Source organism: Phaethon lepturus, unplaced genomic scaffold (genome assembly GCF_000687285.1).
Source record: "Phaethon lepturus isolate BGI_N335 unplaced genomic scaffold, ASM68728v1 scaffold8370, whole genome shotgun sequence".
In the NCBI taxonomy this organism is placed as follows: domain Eukaryota; kingdom Metazoa; phylum Chordata; class Aves; order Phaethontiformes; family Phaethontidae; genus Phaethon; species Phaethon lepturus.
In genome coordinates, this window is record NW_010511122.1 from 27,292 (window position 1) to 40,400 (window position 13,109).

At 47.1% G+C, this 13,109-nt stretch overlaps 1 protein-coding gene across 1 annotated transcript in view; it reads left to right on the forward strand.

The window, feature by feature from the left end:
- The window catches only part of SLC4A11 (solute carrier family 4, sodium borate transporter, member 11), a gene marked incomplete at its 5' end in the record, with an annotated part of 79,630 nt that overhangs the window by 10,627 nt on the left and 55,894 nt on the right, over positions 1–13,109 (forward strand). The window contains 2 exons of the mRNA XM_010282861.1: positions 1,818–1,970; positions 12,641–12,687. Of these exons, the coding sequence (XP_010281163.1) occupies positions 1,818–1,970; positions 12,641–12,687 (200 nt within the window). The remainder of the gene's footprint in view (positions 1–1,817; positions 1,971–12,640; positions 12,688–13,109) is intronic.

Below are 13,109 nucleotides of genomic sequence, written 5' to 3' on the forward strand. Positions count from 1 at the left end.
GTTATGGTGTCCATCATGCATATTTCAGAGAAACCAAACCCCAAGTTTGGCACCTTATTTGGGGTTGAGATTCTTGCATGGGGCTTTGTAGTACTTCAGAAGCCAGCAGGCACCCTGTCTGACTGTTCTCCTTCCACCCCCTCACCCCAGGACACAAGCTGCCCCACAGTCCTGGCACATCTGCCAGCCCTTGTGTTTCATACCTGATGGTGCCCACAGTGCCATGACACTTTGGGTACTGTGTTCAGGGTGTTTGCTCTCCTCAACTCACTTCTTTCTGTCTGTCTCTGGACAAGTTTCCATCATGCAGGGATGGAAACAGCTGCCAAAGCTCCCCCAGCAGCAGAGGACTGCACCCTTGGCGCATTTTGCTGGCTGTCTGGCAGGCTGGATGGGGACAGCAGCAACCTGTATGCTTTTTGAAGCCTTCGGAGCAGTTCCGATAGGACCAATTCACGTTTATTCCTGTGGAGCGGGTAAATGAAGGAAGCAGAGATCAGGAGAGGGATTAACCTAAGTTTGGGGTGTTTTTTGTTAGGTTTTCTATGCCTCAGATAAGCAGCTCAGAAGTCACCTGAAGGCTTGAAGCCCCTGCAGCCCTCCTGGGGAGGAGCCGAGCGCTCAGGATGCGCGCCCGTCGGCGCGCTGCCCGCGGCAGGAAGCGCTGCAGCCCCTGTCCTGCGTAGCCAAGTTCCTGTTTGTGGTCTCCCTCCTTGGGGCTTGTTTTTTGTGGTGGCGAGCTGTCGGCTCAAGATCCCTCTGAGACTGCATGCACTGCTTTCAGCTGCTGCTGCCTCTACGTTTGCTTATATGAGGCTTTAAAAAAAAGCCATCGATATTTTAGTTTCTATTCAAGCTTCCGCCTTGAAGCTCCCCCTCTTCATTTTGCTGTAGTGCCTAAAGCAAGCTAATGAAATATATTCCTCCTGCTTCAAATTAGGCATAAAAGACTTGTCAGAAGATGGGTAGAAGCTGCTGAATAATCCTGGTAATGTAAAAATTGACATTCTATAATGTCCCTAATTCTCCTAATTAAACATGATACATGAGCACACCACAAGAGTCCTCCAGCTGCTTCGTAATAAAACATTGCAGTGAACCAGCTTGCTGTTGAATGAAGCTAGGTTAAACTCTAATTAGAAGCGTTGTGAAAGGCTAAAGAGTTGTCCACTGTAATTAAGAAACTTGTCTCACTTTCTCGGTGCTGCTGCCTCCTGTGACCTGCTGCTCTGCCCCATGGGGAGCTGCAGGTCTGTCTGTCCGTATCAGGTGTCTCCCAGGAAACCTTTTTTTTTTCCCCTCTTCCCCTCCTCTCAGTTTCAAACTGCTGAATTGCAAGTGAAACAGCTGTGCTGCTGGGACTTGAGCCGACGAACGTGTTGGGTTTAGGGTGGGCTGGGGCTGTGGCACAGTTCTTGCTTCTGGGTTGCTGCTTGGCGTTCTTAGAGTGTCCACTCTGAATTTTCATCCTGGATGTTTTATCCGAGAGGAGCGAGGTGTACCCCCTGGGATTTGCCGCTTGTGCCATTGTCTTGGTGAGCAGGCTGGCACGCAAAGCCCGTGCTGTCACCCAGCCAGGCTCCGGAGCGGCCCTTTGGACGCACGCCTGATGCCAACCCAGAATGTGCCAGAGCCGATTGCTTATAATTTTCAGCCCTCACCAGGTGAGGGCATAAGAGAAGGCCCTTGCAAGGCCCCAGGCGCTGCCGAAGCCTTGCTGCAGCCCTCGGCAGCCATGATGGGTGGGTACGCCTGCTCCCCGGGGGCTCCGGGCCCTGGCACGGCCCTGCTAACCGCCCTCCCCATGTTGTTGGCAGGGTACCTCAAGTGCGACACGGATGATGGCTGCGAGGCCAAGGAGGAGACGGGGGGCGAGGAGCTCTTCGACGCGGTGAACTCCTCCATCGTCTCGGGGGACAGCATCCGCTTCTTCGTCAACGTCAACCTGGAGGTGCCGCCGAACGCCACCGGTGAGTGCCGCCCCCCAGGCGGGGCTGCGGGACGCGGTCGTTCCTCGCTGCAAATACTGGGAGCGATGGGTTTGTCGCTGGGTTTTGTCGTTTTGGTTTTTTTTTCTTTGGAAAACCCAATAAAATTCTAGCTGCTGAGCGGGTCTTCAGCCATCCACGTGAAGCAACCTGGCTCCTTTTTCCTTCCTTTTTTTTAAAGCAGGGCCTCGTGTTCGGGGCCTGCAGCCCTGCTGTCGCTTTCGCCCCTGTGGCCTGGTCACTGGATGAGAGATGTTTCTTGAGAGAAATCAAGTTGTTGGTTTTTTTTTTTTGGTGCTTGTTGTCCCTGTAGGTAACTTGAAAATGGCTCTGTGGCTTCCCAAGGGGTTTTTGGAGGTTTTTTGATTGGAATGCTGGAGGTGAGTCAGAGCCATGGATCCCCTGGGTCAGTTGCTGCTCTCCACAGCAGCTGGTAAAGGAAGAAATAGCGTGGAGGGACTTTTGGGGTTGGATGTGTGCCTTTTGGGTCTAATCATCCTGGCTAGAGGCAAGCAATCTGTACAGCTGCTGTGCTGGGCAAAAATGAGGAGAAAACCACCCTGTTAAACATCTCGGATAGAGGTAAGGCCCCCTCAGCACACAGTTATGTCTACAGTGCAGGCAACTGCTGTTGTGTGTCATACTTTGTTTATAAATACAGACTACGCTCTCCAGGTGAGTGCCAAGCTCCCCCAAATATGCTTTAGTGGGGTCTGTGCCTGCTACAAGGCAGCTTCATGCAGGGGGGACAACAGTGTTTGGCAGCATGGTGCTGGGGGTGAACCCACCAGCAAAATGCACCCCTGGGGCTTCCACCCTTGGGGAGCTGTGGTGTCAGCTTTGAGTGGTGGCTTGGCTTGTATAGGCCAAGTGGCTACAAAGGAGATGGTTGTGCAGCCATGTTGCAGATGGACATGTCTGCCCCAAACTCTGCTCTTTGTGTATTCCCTGCCACGCCAGCAACCTTTAGAAACTTTGCCCAACATGGGGAGCAATGTGGAGGGGACCTCCAAACAACCTAGTTAGCAGAAATTGTGAAGGTATCCAAAATGCTTGCTGTTGAGGAATAAAATCCCTCAATCGCTCTAGAGGTTGATTTTTGCCTCTAGCACACCATTTTAGCACTCTCTAACGCATGTACTAAATAGTGAAGGAAGAGGGCTAGCAAAACCTGCCTTTAGTGGTATGTGCCTAGGAAAATGCAGCCTCTGGGACATGGCAGCAGCCCGGATTTCGTCTCAGCAGCTGGAGGCAGCCTGGAGCCTGCCTGTGTGGGCACTGACTGTTTTGGAGATTAAATGCGAGGACTCTGTGTTATACTTGGCATCGCAGTATCAGAAAGTCCTTTAAATTTGCTCAAAGTTATTTTTAGATTACAAGTAAATCCCAATTGATCTATCGTGAGCAATTATTGGAAACAGTGATGCAGAACAGGCATGACCTGGACATCTTGACTATCTTAAAGTCTGCTTTTTGAATTGGAGTGGTGACTTTGACTTAGGAATCATATGTAGCAAATTTCAAGCCTGCAATTTTACAAATGCCATCTTAATTGAAAGATTTAAGGGGAACTGTACTTTGCTATGACAAATCTGGATTTAATGCCGTGGGGTGCATTGTTTGGGGATGAGGAATGCAAGTGCTGTGGATTCTTCTGCATCTGAAGAAGCTGACTTTCCTTGTGTGTCCTCCTGGGTTTTTATAAGTGTTTTCCCTCACATTCAAAACAGGACAAAAAAGGCTTCCTTATTTCCCTCAAGCACTGATGTTTGTGATGGTGGTATTAGTTGTACCCTTTTTCTTCAGATGAGATGTTTAAGATTTTTCAGGAAAAATGGACTTCTGATGTGCTGGAGTCCCCGTTCAAATGCAAGGATGGAGATTTTAAAAACAGGCTTCAGGCAGAACTGAAGTTCAGACTTCCACTAAGGGTAGGTGTGAAGTGAGATTTCCACCCCCCACCCCCATGACAGCATAAAAGTGGTCCAGGAAGCCAAAATCCAAGTTCTTCTGTGAGCATCAGGCATAGGATTCCTCAGACTCCAGGTTTTGAGTTGTCTAGGCTACTGTCAGCTCTTTCTCAGAGATGGTTTTGCTGAAGCATCTTCCAGAGTTGATTTTACACATACTAAATCAGTCTCTGGCTGCAGAGGGCATAGCTGATCCTCCTGGAGGGCTGACTTTTCAGGTGGCTGAAGGTGGCTGAGATGAGCCCCTTAAGCTCTTCAGCTAATGAAAGTAGCCTGAAACACTGGAACAATAGAATAGAATGGTTTGGGTTGGAAGGGACCTTTTAAGGCCATCCAGTCCAACCCTCTGCCATGAGCAGGGACATCTTCAACTGGATCAGGTTGCTCAGAGCCCCGTCCAACCTGACCTGGGATGTTTCCAGGGATGGGGCATCCACCACCTCTCTGGCAACCTGGGCCAGGGTTTCACTGCCCTCACTGGGAAAAATTTCTTCCTTAGATCTATTCTAAATCTGCCCTCTTTCAGTTTAAAACCATCACCCCTTGTCCTGTTGCTACAGGCCCTGCTAAAAAGTCTGTCCCCATCTTTTTCCTCATCCGCGCTCAGCCCTGGCAGCTGCAGGAAGGTCTCCCCGGAGCCTTCTCTGCTCCAGGTTGAAAAACTCCAACTTTCAGCCTGTCCTCCTAGGAGAGGTGTTCCATCCCTCTGATCGCTTTTGTGGCCTCCTTTGGACCCAGAAAAGAAAAATCCTTCTTCACAAGCTTTCAAAGCTCTTTCCAGAAATGAGGTTTAACTGTGCCCTTGCTGAGGTGTATCTGGGAGTACTGCTCCTTGTTCAACTCTGCAAGGGGACGCTTCAGAAATGCCTTTGCATAGCTGCTGCTCTCTGGGTATTTTCTTTTATATTTAGGCTTTGCTTTCCTGAAATGAAACTGTGGAGCTGAGCTCTTGCAGCACTTGTCTTCAGCAAGACAAGCTGAAAAGAAAGAAAAAAAACACAATGCAGGTTTTTTGCAGAAAATGCAATATCCCCCAAACACCTAATTTCCAACCCCCAAGGCAGCTAGTGCTCCAGGATCCTACAAGATCCTCTGGTGCTTTTTAAACACAGTGGAAAAACAAGTGTGGGAATGACATCTTTCTGTCCCCATCTCATTTTCGTGCTTTCTCCAAGTCAGGTGGAACCTTTGGGCTGGAAGGTCTCTCTGTGCCAGAGGGCTCGATATTGCCCTCTTGTGTCCTGCAACCCATTGCAACACTTGCTGGGGCGTGGGCAGTTGCTGCCTGGCCAGAAATGGACTGACCATGGGCCATCTCTTGCAAAGAGGGCTCTCCAGTGCTGCCTGTGTTCATTTGCTCCCTAGTGTCAGATGCACTTGCTGCATAAAATACATTTGCTCAATCTCCAGCTGGAAAAACCTCTAAGGTGACTTGAAACAAGATAAATAGCTGCTCTGTGATAGCTGAGCCTCTGTATGCCTGTTCTGGTTGTCACAGTTTGGTCTCTTGGCTGAATGTGATGTCCAAATTCTCTCCTGCTGGAGACCTTTTCTGGTGAGTTGCTGTGAGGTTGCTGCCCACCTTAGTGTAAGGCTAAAAGATCCAAAGAAATCCCATCTGGGGAGGGGATAAGTTGGTACCCCGGGGCCTGGGTGCTGGCAGGCGATGTAATTGGAATTACAGATGTGGTGACAGCTCTGCCATCATCCTGTCGAGCTGTTAATCTCCATATGATGGATGTACGGCTCACTATGCGCATAATTGGATGCACTTTACTGTAATTCTCTTTTTAAAAAGATCACTGCGTGGGATTAAACATTGAGCCAACAAAACATAGCGTCGCCCATAAAACTCTGACAATTAACCATTGTCATAAAATGCTGGGCTGTGCACACAGATGTGTATAAAACAGGATAGCTTGAAGAAATCTAGGGTTTAAAGTATGGTCTATCTCATTTTTAGTTAATACTGGCTGCTGTTGCATGGAATATTGAGCCCAAATCAGTGCAGATGCCTAGGCACTAAAATGCTTCTCAGTCTTAACACTTGGGTCCTTTCTCCTGTGTGCTTTATTGCTTCCTTGTGGTAGCTGATGAAAAGATGGTGTGTTTTTTTTTTAGTCTCTTCTGCCTCTCATCCTTGCAGCTTGGGTTTCAGTGGCAAACATTGGTAGCTCTAACATGAAGGTGGGTCTTTAAACCTGGATGCTTTTGGACCTGGGATCTGTGTTTTTGGGGGAAGATCAGGATGGTTTTTAGAGAGACTGAGACTTCTAGTTAAGTCACAATAAAAGTGTAGAAGTATAATGTTAGGTCTGTGCCCTGCTGTGTGTGTTTTTGCAGGAGTCAGTACTGCATTCCTGTCCCAAATGAAGTCCCTTTTCCCTGAGGTCGGAGAGGGAGCCCCCACCACAGGAGCAGGCATGTTGCCTTTCCTGTGCTGCAGGTGGAAGAATCCAGCTTGATGCTCTGTTCCCTGGGAATTTGTGCCAGAGAGGATGAGGAGCATCAGTGAGTTTGGTGTGCAGTGGGGAGACCTCTTTCATCTCCAGGATTGTGTGCTACAAGCCCTGCTTATTTCATAGCTACCAGGTTAGCTGTCTAGTGGCTTGCAGGCTCATGTATAGCTTTACAACTGTTTTCCTATTCTCTCACTTAGCTAGAAGTGTATTAACTCTTCTGCCTTAGTGCTCTTTAGATGTGAATTTGACTGCCTCTTTTTGTATTTGATACGTGGTATCTTCCATAAATCCCTCTGGAGCCTGGGCTGCAGGTGTATGTACCTGCATCCCTTCAGCCTGTTGCAGAAACACTGAATTAAGGGATTCAACCAGTTGCTGCTTTATCTGCAGCATGCTTGGAAATAAATACCTGCAAATGAATACAGCAATTTGGTGGAGGTTGAGCCTTAAAGGTAGTGGACAGGCGATGCAAGCCTCACTTGTTGCAGGGGGTCTGCAAAGCGTGTGGGGCCACAGCCTTGCCATCAGTCACAGCATTCTTACCTGCTTGGCAGCTCCCTTAAATCGGCCAGGGAAATATTTTCATCATTTGGACCTTGTTCTTGCAACTTGGAGTTTTAAAACAATTCTTCTCCTGCTTTCCCCAGACTGCAATAGAAGGGTTTGCACAGGATTTTTTCCTAAATTTAGGCACAATTTATCAGGGACTTACGGAACTGTAGTGGCTCAACTTCTGTAGTATGCATTGCCGCTTACAGCTGATGCTCCTGTCGGTGGTTTTAACTGCAGAGAGGTGCCTGAAGCAGTTCTTGGAAGGGAGGAAGGCAAAATCCTGGTGGCAGTGAAAAGCCAATCGGAAAGCAGGATGTGGCTTTGTTGGGGTGTGTGGGGGAAATAACGGAACATGATTTACGCTTCATGAGAAATTAAAGCCTGTTCCACCCTCTGGACAATTGATCATTCCTAGATACAGAGAATCAACAGTTTCCTGTAATCCGCTCCAGAGGCACGCACGTGCACGCCCGCCGAGCAAAACACAGTGCTCTAACTCATGGCCCAGCCCCTGCCGAAATGACTTTTTTCTTTAAGGAGACGAGGAGAAACGCTAGATACTGGCGCCAAGGATATTCCAGAGAGAGTAGCGTCCAGAGACAAGTGGTCTGGGCCTGAATGGGTATCATTCTGCACACAATGGTCACATTTCCTCACATTAATACCAAGGTCCTTTTTATGTCTCGAGGCACAATGCTGACCCACGCGTTCCATCTGATAACTCCTGTTTTAGCAGTTTGATGTCAGCGTGGGATGTTGGGCTCCCGAAGCTTCCTATACTCTAATGGAAAGTGGATACACCAATTGTGTCACGGGGGGGAACGGGATGGCCTCCCTCCGAATTTCCTGACAAGGCTGTTTTCAAAGCAGTGCTTAAGAAGCCAAGGGAGGTGCGGGTGGGGGGTTGGGTAGCACGGGTGGTTCTGCACAAAGGCAACGTTTTCCCTTTTAGGTGCTTCACCTTGGGTTTGCTTCGGGGCAGCTTCCCCCAGGATTTGAGCACCCTGTCCCTCCAGTTGGCATGGAGAAACACACCATTCCCCTGCCCCAAACTTAATGACAAAACCTATTGCTGCTTTTTTAAGAAAGATTTAGCTTTTGTAGTGCATGCGTGTCTGAGGAATTGGGGGGCGTGACAACTGACACAGCACTTGGCACTCTTATCTTGTGCCTGGTCAGTCTGTCTGTGCTGTCTACTTCTCCTTCCAATTCCTCCGCGATGGCCAGCGAGGAGTGCGAGGCGATAGTCTTGCCCCTGCACAGCCGTTGCGACGTCTGTGCTGAGCATTACTCAGGTGAGGTTTTCCTCCCCACCCTGCCTGCTCCTTTCCAGCCTGCTCCAGAAACTTGCAGCTAGGTGCTTATTCCCACCCGCCTTTAGCCTGGGCGTTGGTTTAAGAGGGATGAACCCAACTGATTTTAGGCTTTCTGCTACAGCTCGGCCCACCACCCTATCGTGGGAATGTGGGATGGTTGGGGCACAATTATTTATTGTAACAACACTTAACCAAAATTATTCAAGTCTGATGGGGATGAGTCCAGACTTGGCACAGTTATGGCAGGACAGGAAAGCAAAGGATCCCCTTGGGATCCTGCTTGTGCAATCCCTCACTGCCAGTGGCGAGTTAGAGAACTCTCCGCTGCTCCTAACAGGCCATGTGCTGATCTGTTTTTATTTTATTTTTTTTAAAGCAACAGATTCTAAAAGCAGAACAGTGTTTTTGCTGTTTGCAATGTGGTTCAACACAAGTGGTTGAGGCTTATTTGCTCAGACCCCTGAAGAAAGCCCAGATAAAATAACTTTTTTAATAACAAAACCTCCCCAACATTAAATATTTCCTTTTACACCAGATCCTTGATATTTTTCTGAGGAAAACCATGGAAGTGCTAATGTAGTATTCCGCTCTGATTTATTAGCGTGTTTACCACATAGATGCACTGGAGAGTGCACATAGATCTAAAGTAATGTACACTGACACCTGCACAGCCAAAAAGTTCCTGCTCTCCAGTTTCCACTCCTTTATCCCAAAGAAGAATATGGTCTTAAGATGCTGCAGGCATCCACTGGTAGCTTCACTCCAAAGACTTTTGGGTCTTCTCAGGTGTGAAGGGCAGCACTGGGGAACCTGGACAAGGGAAGGGATGGAAAGGGGATCTTAAGTGAAAGGAGATCTCTTACGGTGAAAGGTGAAAAGCCTTAAACTTTAGCATATGACTTTCATGGGTTTGTTTTCAAGGCTGCCTTTGCATAGAAGATGTAATTATCTAAACAGGGGGGTGGAAGGGAAGCAAGTAGGGGATTTCATTTCTCTGGGTTGCCATCAGGGATGTTATGTAAAGGGCAGCTGGCATGAAACCGCTTTGGAGCGTAGCAAATAAATTTCCTGTTGCATTTCTTGCTTCCAAGTATTAAATCTTCATGTTGAGAAGCTGGATGGGTCCTGTTCTTCTGCAAGTGGTGGGAAATAAAAAATGGAGGAATGCCACAGTGCCCTGGCAGGGCTCTGAATGTGCTGACATGAGGCCACAAGTGTGAGTCTGATGTTGGCAATTCATCAGTGTTGCTAAAGCTGAAGTGAACTCCCAATGAATCGCTTGTAGCGTATCCAGTAATGCTGCGTGCTTGTGTGCATGCATCCTAGAAATTCGGGATATGCGTGTTGCCTTGATGTGGCTGCCAGGGGATGTCGGAGATGCGTTGCTGACTTTTTGGTTTTCCCCTGGGCAGAACCTGGAGCACAGCCTAACAGATAAGGTCGGCCACCCCTGGCAGCTCTCCTTTAACTATGTGTGAGGACAGAGACAATAATGCCCGTTAGCTAGCTAGCTTGCCTAAAATAGACTTTTGCAGCCTGCGTTGTCCAGCAAGGAAGACTACGTAAATAGAAATGAAAATTTTGTGTGGCCCTGACCTCTTCTTTCTGTAGAAGAAATCCTTAATTTCAGGATTAAGTATGCTTAATCCTGACACTCAGGTGTGAAATCTAGTTATTGCTCCTGGTAGTAAGACACGACTGATTGATGGATAGTTTTTTCCTTGTCAGTAGAGGATGAATCCATGGTTTTCTGTATGCGTTTTGTCCCCGTGAAGGGCTTCTCTATGGAGGTGCAACGGTCAAAGGTGTTGCATTTTTCCAGCCCCTCCATAACTGGAGAGAAGTAGTGATAGTGCCATGGAGGAGAAAATGGGTGGCAGGCTGGTGGTGGCTGATCTTGGGCTTTAGCCAAGCCATCTCCTGATGGATGTCACAGATGACCTCATGCAGGGTTTTATCCCCCGTTGCCTAGTGGGTTCCCCCGCAGTAAGTAAATGGGTGGCTCATGAGCCAGGCAGAAGTGTGCTTGGGAAGCGTCTGGTGTGCTTTTCCTCCCATTTTTCATGTTCCAGTGGATTTGCTACTATCCCTGCGTAATGTTATAGCCTTTAAGTGGTAAGGTAAAGTGGGCCTTTAAGGTAACAACCCAAAACTGGGCTGGCCATATCAGTCTGTCTCCTTTTCCTGGATCAAGTCCAAGTGGCATGTTGCTCGGATGAAATGATGAATGAGGCTCTGGGCCTTCCAAAGCATCACCTCCATACCCAGAACAGCTTTTTTTGTGAAGTTTGAAAGGCTCTGGTCCAACAGATGTAATTAGATGCTTTTGCTTGTGTTGATAAAGGGGCACTCTGTGCTCATCTGAGGCAAGTACCTGAGAGACCTGTCAGCGACCAAGATTGATACATGCTTGAGACTGATAAGAGGAACCAAGAGTTGCTGCATGATAAAAGGACAGCATGAATTTCTGTTGTGTTTGCATGCATCCGTAAGGACAGACTGCAGATATGCAGATATCTTTTTAGCACGTGCTCGCTATTGTTCAGAGTTGTGGGTATTTTTTGTCTCTCTAGAACTGTTTCTTGCAAGAGCTGAAAAACCAAAACATGTTTTCTCCTCAGTGAATATTTATGGCTTCCAAATCTTCCAGTGTACTTTTGCATATGTAATTAGGCTGTAAGTTGAGTGACTGAGCATTGGAGAACTACAAAAGTAAGAGCCTGGGGAAAAGGCTTGATGTTTCTGGTTTATTTGGGTGCTTGCTTTTTAATAATAAATAGCATTTTTTAGATGAAACAGCTTGCGTTTTCCAAAAGATGTGTCAAAAGCAGTAATAATTAGGACTGTTGCACCAAGAGACTTGTCTAGTAAGTGATGTTTTCAATCACACGTACAGCATCCAAGCGAACTTTGGGAGAAGTTGGGTGATGTAGCCAAAGCCTCTGAACCATCTTATTTTGTTTAGTGGGAGATGAAGGCAATCCTTTCCCTCTTCTCCACTGCGGTAAACTCTGCTCCCAGTTTGAGTTGCAGCCTTTTAACCCCACCGTGGACTTGACTTAAATTCCAGTTTGATCAGAGATGGTTTTGGTTAAAGCAGCTTTCTCTGTGCAAGAAATCATTACTTTTTTTGGATTTCTAGTGTTTTCATGTGTATGCAGCTCAATTGCATCCTCAAGTCAGCTTATTTTTTGGACTGTAGCAGGGCTGGGCTTGAAGGTGCCTGTGTGTGTGGTCAGCCTGTGAAATGGGATTGCAGCAGTTCTTATAGGTTAGGATTTCAAAGTCCAGATCTGGAAAGGAAGCAAAAAAACTTGTCTGAATAGCTGTCACTGTGTTCTATCTCTGTACTTTTCCACAGATTGGCCTCTGGAAAGGTTTTTGATCTTCAGTGGGTTTTTTCCATGCTGTCACTATGCTCATTTGAATGAAAACTGTTCATGTGTTTCATGTATAATTTTGGTAGTGGGTCAATCTGGGGGGGGTTGAGGCGGGTGGAGAGTGTGAAGATGAGATCCTCGAAAGATGCACAGGCTGTACCTGTGGTACTAGTGATGTTACAGAGACTCTGCCTTAGATGCAAGCAGTATGGAGTGGGCTTGTGGCAAAAACAAATGAGGTTTATTTATGTTTTTTAGCTTATACCCAAAAATTGCTTCACAGACACCCTAAAAAAATGTTAACGTTGGTGCTTGGAAGTTTGAAGTGGGAACTTCTTGGGTATCCCCCATCCCTGTAGCTCGGCTGCATATTAAGTGACATTTAATAGTCTCTGAACAGCAGTTCTCTTTCCCAAGAGCTCTGTTGCTTTACACTTAGATTTATGGAGGCAGCGTGGTGAGTTGACAGGACATTAATGTGCTCATCTTCGAGTCACTGCGTGTGATCTCTCGCAGCCTGCTCCCTTGGAAGTGCCTGGGTGTTATTGTTGACTCTTTAACGAGGACAAGAATGGTTTCCAAACGAGTGTGACTCATGCAATTTTAGCCTCAATCTATCAAACAACGAGGCATGGGATTAAATGATTACCTAAAGGATTAGGAGTTAGATTTTTGGGGGGGGAGGGAAGGGAGGGGTGAAGGGTAAAAATACATAGAGAATCTGGAAAAACAAAAAAGCTGCAAGACATAAACCCTAACTGATCAGATAATGCCAAAGGCTGCTTCTACACTTTACACTTCCAAAATGGGAAATGTTGTAAAAATTGAATCTCTGCTTTTCTCTAGAGATCATCCTCTGCCAAGAGAGCAATACTTCACCTCATTCTGAGTCTTCTGCTTGGTTTCTGCTGCCTGTCAGGTACCTTCTGATAGTAAGACTTTTCTGATTTTATTTCTTTTTTCCCTTTCCAGCTGAAAATGAAAGTGCTGGCTGTGTGTTACTGCACACATCAAGGAAGGTAAGTAGGAATGCTGCGTGATCAATTTATTTTTTTCATTATTTAAAAGCAGAGAAAAGGATCCTGAAACACTCTGGGGGTGGGGAGGTGGTTTTTACTGCCCCAAGCAGATAGCATATTAATGCCTCTTTCCTTGAATTCCTCTGTCTTTCTTTAAACCTAAAAAGCCATGTGCTGCTCGTTCTCCAAACAGTTTCTCTAATTCTGATTGTTCCACTGCTTTTTGTCCCAGACAATTCCTTGACATGTTAATTCATCACTCTCTTTTCTGCAGCTGCCCGCAAAGGGATCCAAGTGTACACCATAGAGACTCAGGCTGCTGAGCTCCTCTTGAGCTGAAAGCAGAAACACCCAATAGACATTGCTGTGATTTGGTTTCCTGTTTATTCCAGCTAATCAGATCTGCCTTCACGAGGTTCAGC